This window comes from Rasamsonia byssochlamydoides (genome assembly GCF_041956645.1).
Source record: "Rasamsonia byssochlamydoides strain NRRL 3658 unplaced genomic scaffold VTN77scaffold_46, whole genome shotgun sequence".
Lineage (NCBI taxonomy): Eukaryota > Fungi > Ascomycota > Eurotiomycetes > Eurotiales > Trichocomaceae > Rasamsonia > Rasamsonia byssochlamydoides.
This window is the reverse complement of record NW_027192429.1, coordinates 57,892-69,632: the sequence shown is the minus strand read 5'-3', so window position 1 is coordinate 69,632 and position 11,741 is coordinate 57,892. Positions and strand designations below refer to the sequence as shown.

General features: G+C 51.9%; 5 protein-coding genes across 5 annotated transcripts; 1 reads left to right on the top strand and 4 right to left on the bottom strand.

Annotated features, from left to right (window-relative positions):
* Positions 1 to 366: 366 nt before the first annotated feature.
* Positions 367 to 1,532, bottom strand: VTN77DRAFT_6107 (uncharacterized protein; the record flags this gene model as incomplete). The annotated part of the gene is made up of 2 exons (XM_069422349.1): positions 367 to 983; positions 1,511 to 1,532. The coding sequence occupies 2 exons, from the start codon at positions 1,530 to 1,532 to the stop codon at positions 367 to 369; spliced, it is 639 nt and encodes a 212-aa protein (XP_069276362.1).
* Positions 1,533 to 2,656: 1,124 nt separating this feature from the next.
* Positions 2,657 to 5,761, bottom strand: VTN77DRAFT_6106 (uncharacterized protein; the record flags this gene model as incomplete). Its single annotated transcript, XM_069422348.1, has 3 exons — positions 2,657 to 4,449; positions 4,501 to 5,581; positions 5,669 to 5,761. The coding sequence occupies 3 exons, from the start codon at positions 5,759 to 5,761 to the stop codon at positions 2,657 to 2,659; spliced, it is 2,967 nt and encodes a 988-aa protein (XP_069276361.1).
* A 776-nt stretch (positions 5,762 to 6,537) lies between these two features.
* On the bottom strand, positions 6,538 to 8,619 carry VTN77DRAFT_6105 (uncharacterized protein; the record flags this gene model as incomplete). Its single annotated transcript, XM_069422347.1, has 10 exons — positions 6,538 to 6,816; positions 6,910 to 7,023; positions 7,159 to 7,477; positions 7,526 to 7,634; positions 7,687 to 7,733; positions 7,803 to 7,887; positions 7,966 to 8,111; positions 8,182 to 8,251; positions 8,388 to 8,455; positions 8,567 to 8,619. The coding sequence occupies 10 exons, from the start codon at positions 8,617 to 8,619 to the stop codon at positions 6,538 to 6,540; spliced, it is 1,290 nt and encodes a 429-aa protein (XP_069276360.1).
* Positions 8,620 to 8,898: 279 nt separating this feature from the next.
* VTN77DRAFT_6104 (uncharacterized protein) lies at positions 8,899 to 9,498 on the bottom strand (the record flags this gene model as incomplete). The annotated part of the gene is made up of 1 exon (XM_069422346.1): positions 8,899 to 9,498. One exon carries the CDS (start codon positions 9,496 to 9,498, stop codon positions 8,899 to 8,901), a length of 600 nt encoding a protein of 199 aa, XP_069276359.1.
* A 643-nt stretch (positions 9,499 to 10,141) lies between these two features.
* Positions 10,142 to 10,816, top strand: VTN77DRAFT_6103 (uncharacterized protein; the record flags this gene model as incomplete). Its single annotated transcript, XM_069422345.1, has 1 exon — positions 10,142 to 10,816. One exon carries the CDS (start codon positions 10,142 to 10,144, stop codon positions 10,814 to 10,816), a length of 675 nt encoding a protein of 224 aa, XP_069276358.1.
* Positions 10,817 to 11,741: the final 925 nt, after the last annotated feature.

Here is an 11,741-nt window from a genome sequence, read left to right as displayed (position 1 = left end):
CTCATGCAGCCTTTGAGTCGAAAGGAATATTAGTGCACTTCCAATGATCATCAACATTCCATACGGATTTAATTCTGGAGGTATAGATAACAGTACCGCGGTAGGTTATGTTATAATTACAGAAGTGGAGGACCTGGAAGAAGAGGTACTCTACTGGTCCAGGTACGGAGTATATCAATTCTTTCTTTCTGTCTTTCTTCTTCTTCTTTTAATTAATTTATTTATATTCTTAATTCTTTCGCTTCTACTGACATCGACAGGACAGACTCAGTCCGTCTCTAAAACAGGAACAATGCAGATAATGCAGACAAATGCGACATCGCTCATATATCATGATTTCCACAACCAAACAGGCACCTCGACTGCCTAGTTCTGCGTCTTGAACGCCGTCAGTCGAGCCTTGATGACCTCGTGCGATTCACCCCCTTCCAGCTCCCTCAGCAGCCCACTGGCAACATCATAAATGAGGCCGTGCACCTGCAGGCCGCGCTCTTCGATGGCGTCCAGCACAACGCTGTTCTCCTTCAGCTTCGCGACTCCGTCCAGGATGTTCAGCTCGGAGAGCTTGACGATCGCCTCCTTCGGTTCCAGCGACTGGAGCAGCTCCAGGTTCTGCTGACGAAGGCGGCGGAGCGGCATCAGCCAGGCGTCGATGATGCCCAATTTCTTGTTGCCCAGGGCCGCCATGACGCCACCGCAGGCGGTGTGGCCGCACAGGACGATGTGCTTGACCTTGAGATGGGCGACTGCATATTCGATCGCGCAGGATGCGTTGAGATCACCGTAGTGGATGACGTTGGCGATGTTGCGGTGCACGAAGACATCTCCCGGCTTAAGCCCGAGGATGGCGGTCTCGGGACAGCGCGAGTCGGAGCATCCGATCCACAGAATCTCAGGCGACTGGCCCTGGGCAAGAGACGGGAAAAGCTCGCGATATTTGGCGGCCCATTCCTTGTTCTGTTCCAGACCGGTCCTAAATTTGTCTATTGCACGTTGACCATTTGAGTCAGCTGATGGACTGACGCAACCGTTCAACCCATGTGGTGCAGTTGACAGAAAAGAAGCGTGAGATGTGCTTTTTACAGTGCTGATCGCACCGCTTGTCAAGGAGGGACTGATCGAGGACTGCGGAAGCAACTGCAGATACATATTGTGCCAATTCCCGATCCCCTCAAAAGGCAGCCTCTGAAAAGGAAGGGGGGAAAGAGAGCAGGTAGGATGAAAAAGAAATCGGGAGACTTTCATGATGGAAAACACGTTCCTCCTCCTTCCAATGGCACATATATATATAATACATCAACGCCACCCCCGGGGATCTTGTTCTTGGGCTAGAATGGAGGAAGAGGCCAAGATCTCAGAACTAGGACTTCGATCTTGGCACTCGGCGCAGAAGAGAGCGACAAGAAGAAAAAAAAAAGACAAAGCCAAGGAAGGTGAAAATTTGGGGTTGGCTTTCAGGATGGTGATAGGCGCAGAGAGCCAAGAAGAAAGGAATGTATTCAGAGCGTACCTTGCGTAGGCTGCGTAGCCATTGTTGAAGGAGAGAATTGAGTTAGAACCAACGAGCGGGAAACGGAGTCGACCAGGAAAAAAAAATAAACTATCTTCGGTGTATGGTTGAATGACTCAATATTATTGAATGACTCACAACGTTGTTATTATTTTTTACATTCCGAAGCAAAGCGAAGAGAGAGGGCACTGTTGATGCCCCTCTGGTTCTTATCCTGGAGCTTTCCATGGAAGCGTCAGGAGGATCAGCTCGGCCTCCCGTCCAAGTGTGGAGAAGAAGCGCCAATAGAAGACGAAACAGCTAGATGAATCTATTGTTTCAAATAGCTCGGGATTTGTCAACGGCCCGCCAAAGCAAAGATTCAAAAAAGGGACCCAGCTAAGAGCTGTTGAGTCCATTCGGGATTGCCAACTGGACTTCAGGGTCCAGGTGGACACCCGCGCTGCGGGAGAGTCTATCATTGTTGAGGGATTGATCAGCTAGGCTAATCCGTTCTTAGCAACAAGCGTGACCCGCTTGGCTTATCGGGGTTGTTATCAAATTTATCATCTGCGAATTGACATGCAGGCACGGACACGGCCAGATCCTGGCTACTACGTAATCTGTAACTAGCCCCTCCGCCCGGACAGCCGCGGAACAGCCGCAGAGCAGCAAAACCCCCGCAGGGGGAGGTCCTTTCACACGAATCATCTCCTCTTAATTCACACCGCCTCGACTTCGAGATCGTCCTGGTCTCATTTTGAGTCAGGTTAAATTGTAGGTAGGATGCAGTTGCAATGCAAACCTGGCTCGTCAGTGACCTTTTGACCAGAGAAGACATCGTGAAAACTGCAATGTATTGATGTACTACTGTACATACATGCATACTCGGAACAATATCACAGATTAGGTAGACAGAGCAAAAGATTGAAAGCCCTCCCCTTGACTAAGATACTTCTCTAAGTCTGAACCAACAGGACCGCTCCTCGCTTCGATGGATTTGAATAGACCTGCCTTGCTCTGATACAGTAGCCACTCATACTTTTCTATCTTGGATGAATTCTGTCATTGGTGGAGAAAGACGATTGGTGAAGACAAACCTTAGCAAGACGTCCCCGACGAGTCGATGAGTGACTCCACTAACAAGTACGGAGTAAATTCTGGCCATTAACCGTCCAAAGGACCTTTCCATCCGAGGAAGTAGTCCATTCTGTCTCGGAGGGATCGTGATACCTTCGACGCTTCTTCGTTTGAACCTAAGACTGTGTCGGGCACATACCTCACGCTTTCTGGTAACGCAGTATCCCTGACAGGCGTGATGACATCTTCATCCGTGCATGACGACCCTGTAGCAGCGTCCAGTTCCACTTGATTTGCTGCAAGAGCATCGGATGGAGCTTCGTCGATCTCCCTGTCTCCATCCTCAACACTTGTCTCGGAGGCTACATGAGAATGTTCGCCGTCGGGGAAATTTCCAGCTTCTTTACAGATATTCCCAAGGAGAGCTTCCCGAAGACGTTCGGCGCCTAGGATGCTGAAGTTCAGCAATCTGTCTCCAAACGTTTGCTGGCCGTTGTCGAGACCGAGAATACTCCCGGGAATCAGATTCTCCAGACCCCAAGGCGAATAGCCGGGGTTTCCGGAGATCCACTGGATCCGACTTAAACCAGCAAGGCAGTAGACAATGAGCACTAAAATCGTCACGACTACTTGGGTGCGACTAGCCGCCACTTCGTCACGCCTGAGTTTCAGGATCAATTCCCGCCAGGCTTTGGCGATCCCACATGGAGCGGTACTAACAGAGAACGACTCGTCTCGACTCTTTCGAGGGTACATCACCATCTCAGAAGAGGCCGTCGACTGCACATCCTCCTCATCGTCGTCGACAAACGTTCCGAATCCGGCTCCATCCTCGTCGTCAGAGGGCATCATAGCTTCGACATTAGCGAATATTCGTCGAAGGTGGTTTCCCTCCCGTGTATAGGTCGTTGAGACCGCCGGATAAATTCTGGGTAACCAGGTGGATGACTTGGTGCCGTCCACTTTGACTGACCAAGTGATACCAAACGCTTCCAGACTGCGCGGTGCGCAAACAACTTCAACGTGAGACACCCCGATTGGCCGTTCGCCCCCTGCATCCAAGCGGATCACTTGAAGTCCTGGTCGCGGCTCGAGTTCACATATAAATTGTCCTTGAGGGCCCCCGTCGACGTGGACGGCAAAGGAGCATTTTTCTGCCGAAAAACAAACTCCATGTACCTGCAACGAGCACAATGCATGATACGCTACCAACAAGTGGTATTCATTCGGTTGTAGCTTGTTTTTAACCATCACGCTGTCGGCTCTTATTTCCTGCTCCACATCGAAGGACGGAAGGATGTAGTTCTTCGAGTTCAAGAGACGGAAAGACACGTGGAGGCTCTCTATAAGCAGAAATCGGGCTTGAAAGCAATGATGGACAATCTCAGATGCATGTAGACCTGTTGTCTGGAACTCGATTCCTCGATTTGGGGGTGTGTCGAAGAACAGAGCTCCATGATCACTGTTGGACGTCTTCGGCAACCCTGGAATGACCAGGCTTAGCCACCCATCGCTTTCCGGCTTTAGCAGTATGGAAGCAGTGAACGTGGCCTTGTAAAAGGCTCGTCTAACAGTGCTAGAATTTCGCAAGAGCAGATGTCCATCCTCAAGCACAACCTCGGGGTCTTCCCCGGACCCACCGCAGTATCCCCATTCGTGCACCTTTTCCTCTTGATCATGATGGGTTTCAAATTTTGGACAGTCAAACAGCTCTGATGTTGACTTCCACGGCATAATATCCTGAGAAGATGGACTTGGACTAGGGGGAAGGCTCAGATCGCCGACACTAGCTTCCTCGTAATCTATAGCGTCTGCGTCGTCCCTTGAAATATCGTCTTCAGCAATCGTTTCGTCTTCATATGTCTCCTCAACTGCAATCCCTAAATTGGTCAGGTTTCCTCAGAAACTAGCGCAGAAGATTGTTCTCATACCTGGAGCCTCAGGAGGCACTAAAGGCATGATGTGTGTGGAAAGCTTAGTGTTGAAGACCTCCCTCTCACTGAAGATGTCGTCACCTTGCTCAGAACAAAAAGGCTTTTGTGGCGAATCATATTCATGTGATGGTCCATCCTCCTTTGGATTGATTGGGTAAGAAGGCCCACAAAGCTTTGTCGGTGACACGCGAGTCTCTGAGGCAGGAGCAGTACGTATGGGAATCAAGCTCGGTCGATCAGTGCGTATGGTGGTCCCCAGAGGTACTTTGGCATGCTGGGATCTTTTGACTGATCTTGTCTGGAGTGCCAAATCAGGGGCATGAAGGAGACTTGAATTGAGATCTGGTGTTGGAATCTCATTGTGGGCTGTGCTCCCTTCAACGTCAATGTGCTGTTCATTAGGAGAGTTGGATCCTGAGTCGCTAAGGCCTGCGTCTTTGGCGGTGCGCTTACGCATGAGTTGGTTGCGGCTCCTTTCTTCACGTTTGATAATCTTCAAGGATGTCCTCGACAAAGGCCGTGGAGATGAAGGAGGCTCTGACGCCCGTGAATCAGCAAATGACGATGTAGCTGCAGCATCTTCTGAGGTGGTTGTGTCGTTATCGGGAAAGATCTGGACTTCTGCATCTTGTTCATTAGATCCTTGATCAGGAAAATGGAGGAAATTATACGTCGTCGAAGAAGACCCAGGACTCATTGGCTGCTGGGATTCTGTTGACTTGGCGTCACCTAGTTCACAACGCTCTGGCACGCTCGCTCCACTATGAAGAGATTTGACGGCTTTCTCAGCGCTTGCTGGACTTGGGGGGAAGAGCCTACTTGGCGGAGAAGATGGAAACTCTGTATCTCTCGTATAAGGTGTCCTGGGTTCATCGTTATCGTCTTTCGGCTGACGCTTGACGCTAGTTCCCTCATCAACAGAAAAGTATCTGGAGCAAGTGTCGTCCAAAGCTTCCGCATCCGGATGAGCGTGTCCTTGGTCAAATTGTGGCAGTCGCCGCAAGAACGACTGCTTCAAGGAAACAGACGGCGTTCTGGCATCAAGAAGGTGAAGCTGTGTATCAGGCTCACTCTCAATCTGGTAACACGACCCCAGCAGTGTTAGGAGACTTGGATGGCAATACTAGCTATGATGACCGGAAGATTCTTTGTTTCTCGGACTTACTTCAAGTGACACACTGATGTCGACGGCATGTCCGACCTCTCCATCCCATTTTGCTTGAATTTCGAGATTTCTGGGCTCCAATAGGTGAGGCATTCTCGTTGGCACGCCCTGTCGGGCTGGCGATGATGCGAATAGTGAATAGTGGCTTTTGGTTCGACGAGATTCCACCAAGTCTTGTCACAGAATTTGATTTAGGAATGGATAGCAAGTCAAAGAGTGTCGGTAGGGTGGATAGAGAAGGGGATGCTAGTAAGCAAACGCGCCTGCCTAAAACGCGTGAGTCCACGTTGAGAAGGAGCGCACTTCCTGGAAAGGAAATAGTCGCAGACGAGGTCAGGTGTCCAGAGGAGCTGGAGCGACGAATGAATACAAGCCAGCAGAGAATGGTCTCAGGCAGCAGGACTTCTCTAGTCTTGGCCTTCGGATCTTGCAAGCAATTCGCGCGCTGTTCGTCATCATTGAATCTGGCGTCTCATGGACATGTCTCCAGACGTCACTTGGCGTGTCATCAGCCCATGAGAACCAAGTAGATATAAGGGAACGTTGGACACACACGAGACTATCCTAGTAAGCAACTCAATCTCCAGGCATCTCACCTGTCACAATCTTATTTCAAGATAACGAATATGTACAGCTGAAAGAAAGACCACTTTTACCCGTCCGTCTGAGTACAACAAACCATTCTTTTTGTGTCCCGAGGCGCCCTATATGAGAAAACCCGTGTGACCTAAACCCCGTGAAACACCACCGCCACCTGCAGTCTATCCAAATGAAACGAATGCATAACAATACACTGGGGGGGGAAAGCGAATTCTGGCTAAAACATCCGACACCAAAGACGACAACAGATACGGTCGACACGCACTAGCTCATCGCGGAGTCCCGTTCGAGGAGCCTGGATGATCAAATGCAGTCTGGCCACCAGTAGCAGCGCCGTATCGGTCGCCATCGGTGGTAGGTATAGGTTGGGAAGGAAGGATTGGAGTAGCGGCTTGGGAAGATTGATCAAAATATCCTCGAGCTGAAGTGCCGTTTGTCACCTGCGGAAAGTTGCGATTGCGCTGGAGGGGAGGCAGGATGGTCGAACTGGTCTGAAACTGTGAGCGTGGATAGACTTGTGGCATCATAGAGGCTACAGAATCAGATGCCTGCCCCGGAAATCATCATTCTTAGCGATCTTAACCGGGAGGATTTTGGGTGCTTTGGGCTCTTTGGATCGCGGAGGGGAATATGAATCATACAGTTGTTTGTTGATTCACAGCCTGGCCTGTGACAAGCGGTTGCAGAGATGCCTGTGGATTTCTCTGGGAATCCGGGAGTTGAGGGATTTGAGCAGAAGGGAGGCCGTAAGAGATCTGTGCCCCAGTGTAAGCAGGATAACGCTGCGGAGTCATGTATCCAGCGCCACCGGGAGATCTCATTGCCAGCATGGGATCTTCAGCAGCGGCGTATGAGGACCCCGCGTTGGATACGGACTGAGGCTGACGAACCGCATAGTCGGGCAAGCCTGTCTGACCCGTTGAATACCCTTGAAACATCGGAGTCTGGTAGCCTCCTGCTGCCTGGTTCGTATACAACGCCGTCTGTGGATAGGTCTGGGTGAATCGGCCATCGTTATCGTAGAGCCCTCTAGTTCCCATATCCATGGAGGTCCGCTGACGCTTCACCGGTCCCCCATAGTAGGTACTGTATTCCCTCCCAGTGGTAGGATAACCCCCGAAAGCCGGATTGTGCATCTGCGGCATCGCCGTGCGATCAGGCGATCGAGGGATATTCTGGAAGTCTTCAGGCCGGGGTCCGGCGCGTTTCCTTGGATCTTGTCAGTACTCTTTCCGTAATGAAACCAATTGGACTCACATCATATTCCGAGCTTCTTTCCTGATTCTCAACTTCACGCCCTGGTCTGCAAAGGACCGTGACAGGAACGTGGACTCCGCCATTCCTGGAAAATTTTTCGGAGGCAATACTATCACCAGGTCAACAAGCTTAATCGACATGATGAGAGAAGAGAGCCTCACCTTGAAACCGATCCGAAATAATCGACTTCAGACCGGTGACAGTGTCCCTAAGAGACGCCAGAACGTCAGCTTCCTCTGCTGATGAGCGGCATTCACTGCGGGGAGACTCCTCCTACTTTCGCATCTCAAACAACGTGAATTTTAACCGAAACTCGCCCTCGATTTTGATGGACAAGTCCCCAAAGACGAAAAAACCTCCGTCTGAAGAGCCCCCCGAAGGGTTGACCCCGGTCAGCGCTGATCTCCAGGATGTCTTTTCCTGCAACAGACAGGACTCACCGGTGTTATCGACATCCTTCAGCCGATGAAGAGACGACACAAGCGTGCCCGCTAACGCGGTGGACGGCTGCACAGGCGCTGGACGATCTTCGTTTGCATCGTACAGGCTACAGCACATAAAATAATAGGGACTCTGAAGGTAATGTCTGCAGCTGTGAGCGCTCACCGAGTCCACCACGGATGAAGAGACACGAGGGAGAGGTCCAGGCAACTTACTGGGCCAGATAGGTATTCTCCTCTCGAACTTTGAGCTGAATGATGGGAGGTGGATCAACGGGCTTGCGCTCTGCAGAATTACTTTTCTCAGTCTGGAACAGTTTCACTTTGACTGAAATCCCGAGGAGGATCTTCCTGGGATGAAAAAAAAAAAAGAAACAGAGACAGAAAAAGAGCGAGAAATCAGGCTGGAGGCTTCGACCTACCTTTCTCCTTCCCTCCGGCCACCCGTGCTCGCTCCGGTTGCTGGCGAATAATCAACTCGAAGTCAGAGCTATTGTTGGCCAACATTGTCAGTGGGAGCCCCTGGAAAGCTGAGTAAGAGTAGGTAAAAGAGAATTAAAAAAGCATGGATGAGAGACACGGAAAATCAGCGTCGACAAACCTCTGGGATTCCGTGCGAGGAACGGAGCTGTCCGCAAACGTCGACGCACTCATCAAGGCGAGCAGAACGAATGCTTAACGGGAACGAACCGGGAACGCAGCAGGACCCAAAGTCTGGAGAACCACGATGGCGAACGACCAGGGGAAGAATAAAGGCACTAACGAAAGATCGAAGAGGACGACTGAAAGATGGGTCGCGCTCTCGGGGCTCAGACAGACGGACAGTACCGTCGAGAAGATGGCTGCCGCGTTGATACAGTGGGGTGGTAGGCTCTCAGAGAGAATATATCGGCCACCACTACCATGGGTGGGGAATCCGTGGGAATAAATCTATCAGCTCTGTACTGCCAGCCCTAAGAGCGGAGGGGAACGAAAACGGCGGCGGATCGAGGTGGTGGAGGTGTCGTCAGAAACGCTTGTGCGCGCAAGCGGCAAGCGCCCCTCGGTGCCTCCGTTCGAGACCAACCTTAAAGCGGCAGAGATGATAGACGGACGATTGGCGATCGTCACTGGCTGATAAAGAACTGGATGCCGATGGTCACAATGATGCTGATAATAATGATGATGCTGCTGATGAAGGCCAGCACGGTGCTGCTCGGAGGTTGGACGGAAAGCCTGCCAGGTCCAGGGCCCTAGGTTGTCGTCGACCGTAGGCTGCCTCTTGCCCGTATGGTCGTGGATGGGCAGGTGGAGCGCAACTGCAACTGCAACCAATGCAGCCTGACCGTTGGACTCTTCTTGCCTCCCAGGCTTTCCCAGAACGTCTTGAACCACGGGTGACAAAGGGTCCCGGGCGCTCATCCGGCTAGACAGGCCGTCTTGAACCGTAAGAGGTAACAGCCTCGCAATGATGCGCACACTGGCAGTCCCCTCTCTCGCGTGCGAGTTATTCTGTTTGGCTGTTAGGGCAGCCTGGCTGTCCACCGTCACCATCACCCTCACGAGAGGGCCCCAAACTCAAAATCTCGAGTAGATCTGTCTGGGCCTGCCCTGTGGCTATCGCTGGATGGCGTCGACCACCGCGGCTATGAGAGGCCACTCTCAGTTCCACCGCGCAGATTAAAACCGGCTGAGCCAACCGTTTTGGCTCTTCGTGTCGTGCGGAGATGGAGCCGGATATGCAAGATTTCTTTCCCCGTAGGCGCCGCCAGGGCCCCTCGAGATATGCAAGGGCAATCGTAGAGATTGGCGAGATTAACCTGGTGGTGCGCCTGGGGTGCGCGCGCTTAGCATTCCAGTCAGAAACCTACCCTATATAATACACAAGCCCTGACTGGTAGCCCGTAGCGTAGACTCCGTACAAAGAGCAACAGCATCGCCAGACCTTTCGCGTCACAGAAAGAAATTGGTACACACCGTGGCCCTTGGTTCCTTTCTTCTGGTTGATTTTGGATTTTTCTCTTTGAGTTTGCGCTCTTTCCTGTTATGTCTTCCAAGGCGGCATCTCCAGAGGGGGGGGGGCAGTCCCTATCCAGGGGTGTTGGCTGAGCACTCGCAACACCACTGCGTAGCGACTGAGCTCAAAAACTGAGATTGAGGCAGAATACCACGTTGTATTCCACCTTCAAACGCTATTATGAGCAACGGATGCCCCGATCTGAAGGAAGAAGCTGGCGGAGAAAATCACACAGGCGTGGCGGGGACGGTGGTCACTGTGCCTAGGGGTTGTCGAGGACGCAAGGTCTGTGAAGGAAAACAATTGAATACCCTACACAATCTGTCGCGTCTACCTCGTCAGCGAAACACGAAAGGAAAGGCACCTCTCGATGAGAAGAAAAACCGTGGCCCTCCGCCGCTACGCTCGAGACCGTCCCAATGCCTCTGTGCAGACGACCATCTTACACGAGTGAGATCGAACCACTTTGCGGCTGAGAAAGGAGAGGCAAACATATACGGAGTACAGAGTGGTTGCCAAACGTATAGTACAAGTGAGGGTGAGAAAAAAAATAAATACACTGTCGACAATGGATGGGAAACTTTCCCTCGACTGCACGGTGCAGTCTGTCCGGGAGATCACATCCGCGACGTGGATGGAAATTTCTGTCGTGAGAGGGTTGCGGTCTTGTGCAGGCAATCGGAGGGAATTGGACGGATCACATCTCAGACATCCGCAATGCAGGTCACGATCTCCGATCTGGAAACGCCCAGGGAGCATCTCGGTAGCAAACGGGTCGAGGAGTCTTCCTTTGGCCTTCCCAGATTGCCCACAGGCCATCTTGTTTCATTGCTAGAGACATGGCGGGATGGATGAGGTCGAATCACGAGGGATAATGGCACTGAGCTGCTGGCATTGACGTAATGATGGAAGCCATGGTCGCGGGCTCAATGAATCAATCGGCGGCAACCACCTTGGGTGAGCTTGCGGATGGTGACTGGGGGATTCGCAAGGGGATATCCCTGCTAGACCTTATCCGTTATTGTCGTTTTCCAGGCCTACGGTCCTGGCGCGCCATCGTTGCGATCGCAGCAGCATCTCGGTCGTACAGCGCGGTACGATGTCCGCTGCCCCTTGAGCAGATGCTGGGACCTGATAGCTGCGCCTTACCGAATCGGGTCTTTCCTTCGTTGCGTGTCCTTGATTGTCTCGACACTCCGCGAACTGGGAGCGCTGGAAAATATAATGACCACACCGTGCGAAGCTGGCAAATCTAAGGCCTTATTCCTTACGAGACCCCCGTCCAATCCGGTTGCGCCGCCGTGCACCATGATTCCCACTAACTGAAGAAGTGCGCTACGCGTAGCGCATTTTACAGGTACAATACGGAATACAATTGGGACTGTTGGTATTGGAAGGTGGGTTGGCAGAGAAAACACGCGAAATGGTCAGTGCAGGGACGCTATGGGACCCGAGTCTCAGGCGTGACAGCCCTGTGCTCCGTACGGAGTCATAGCTGTACGACAGCTCCAGACCTAACTTAGCGATGGCCCTAGCATCTGAATCGCCGTTCGAGATCGATCCCCGTTGATTGCCGCGGCTTACACTTCCGGCTCGCAGTCGCAGCTGTCGACAACAAACGGAGTCCACAGGTGACCGAATTACAGCAAGGTTGGTTGCGACTCAACTTGTGATAGCTGGAGAGGTAGCAAGGCTTAGCACCTCTGCCCTGCAGGGGCTTCTCAGGAGAAAGATGTGGCTAAGCGAGACGCATATTATCTCACCTCTACTCCGTACGGGC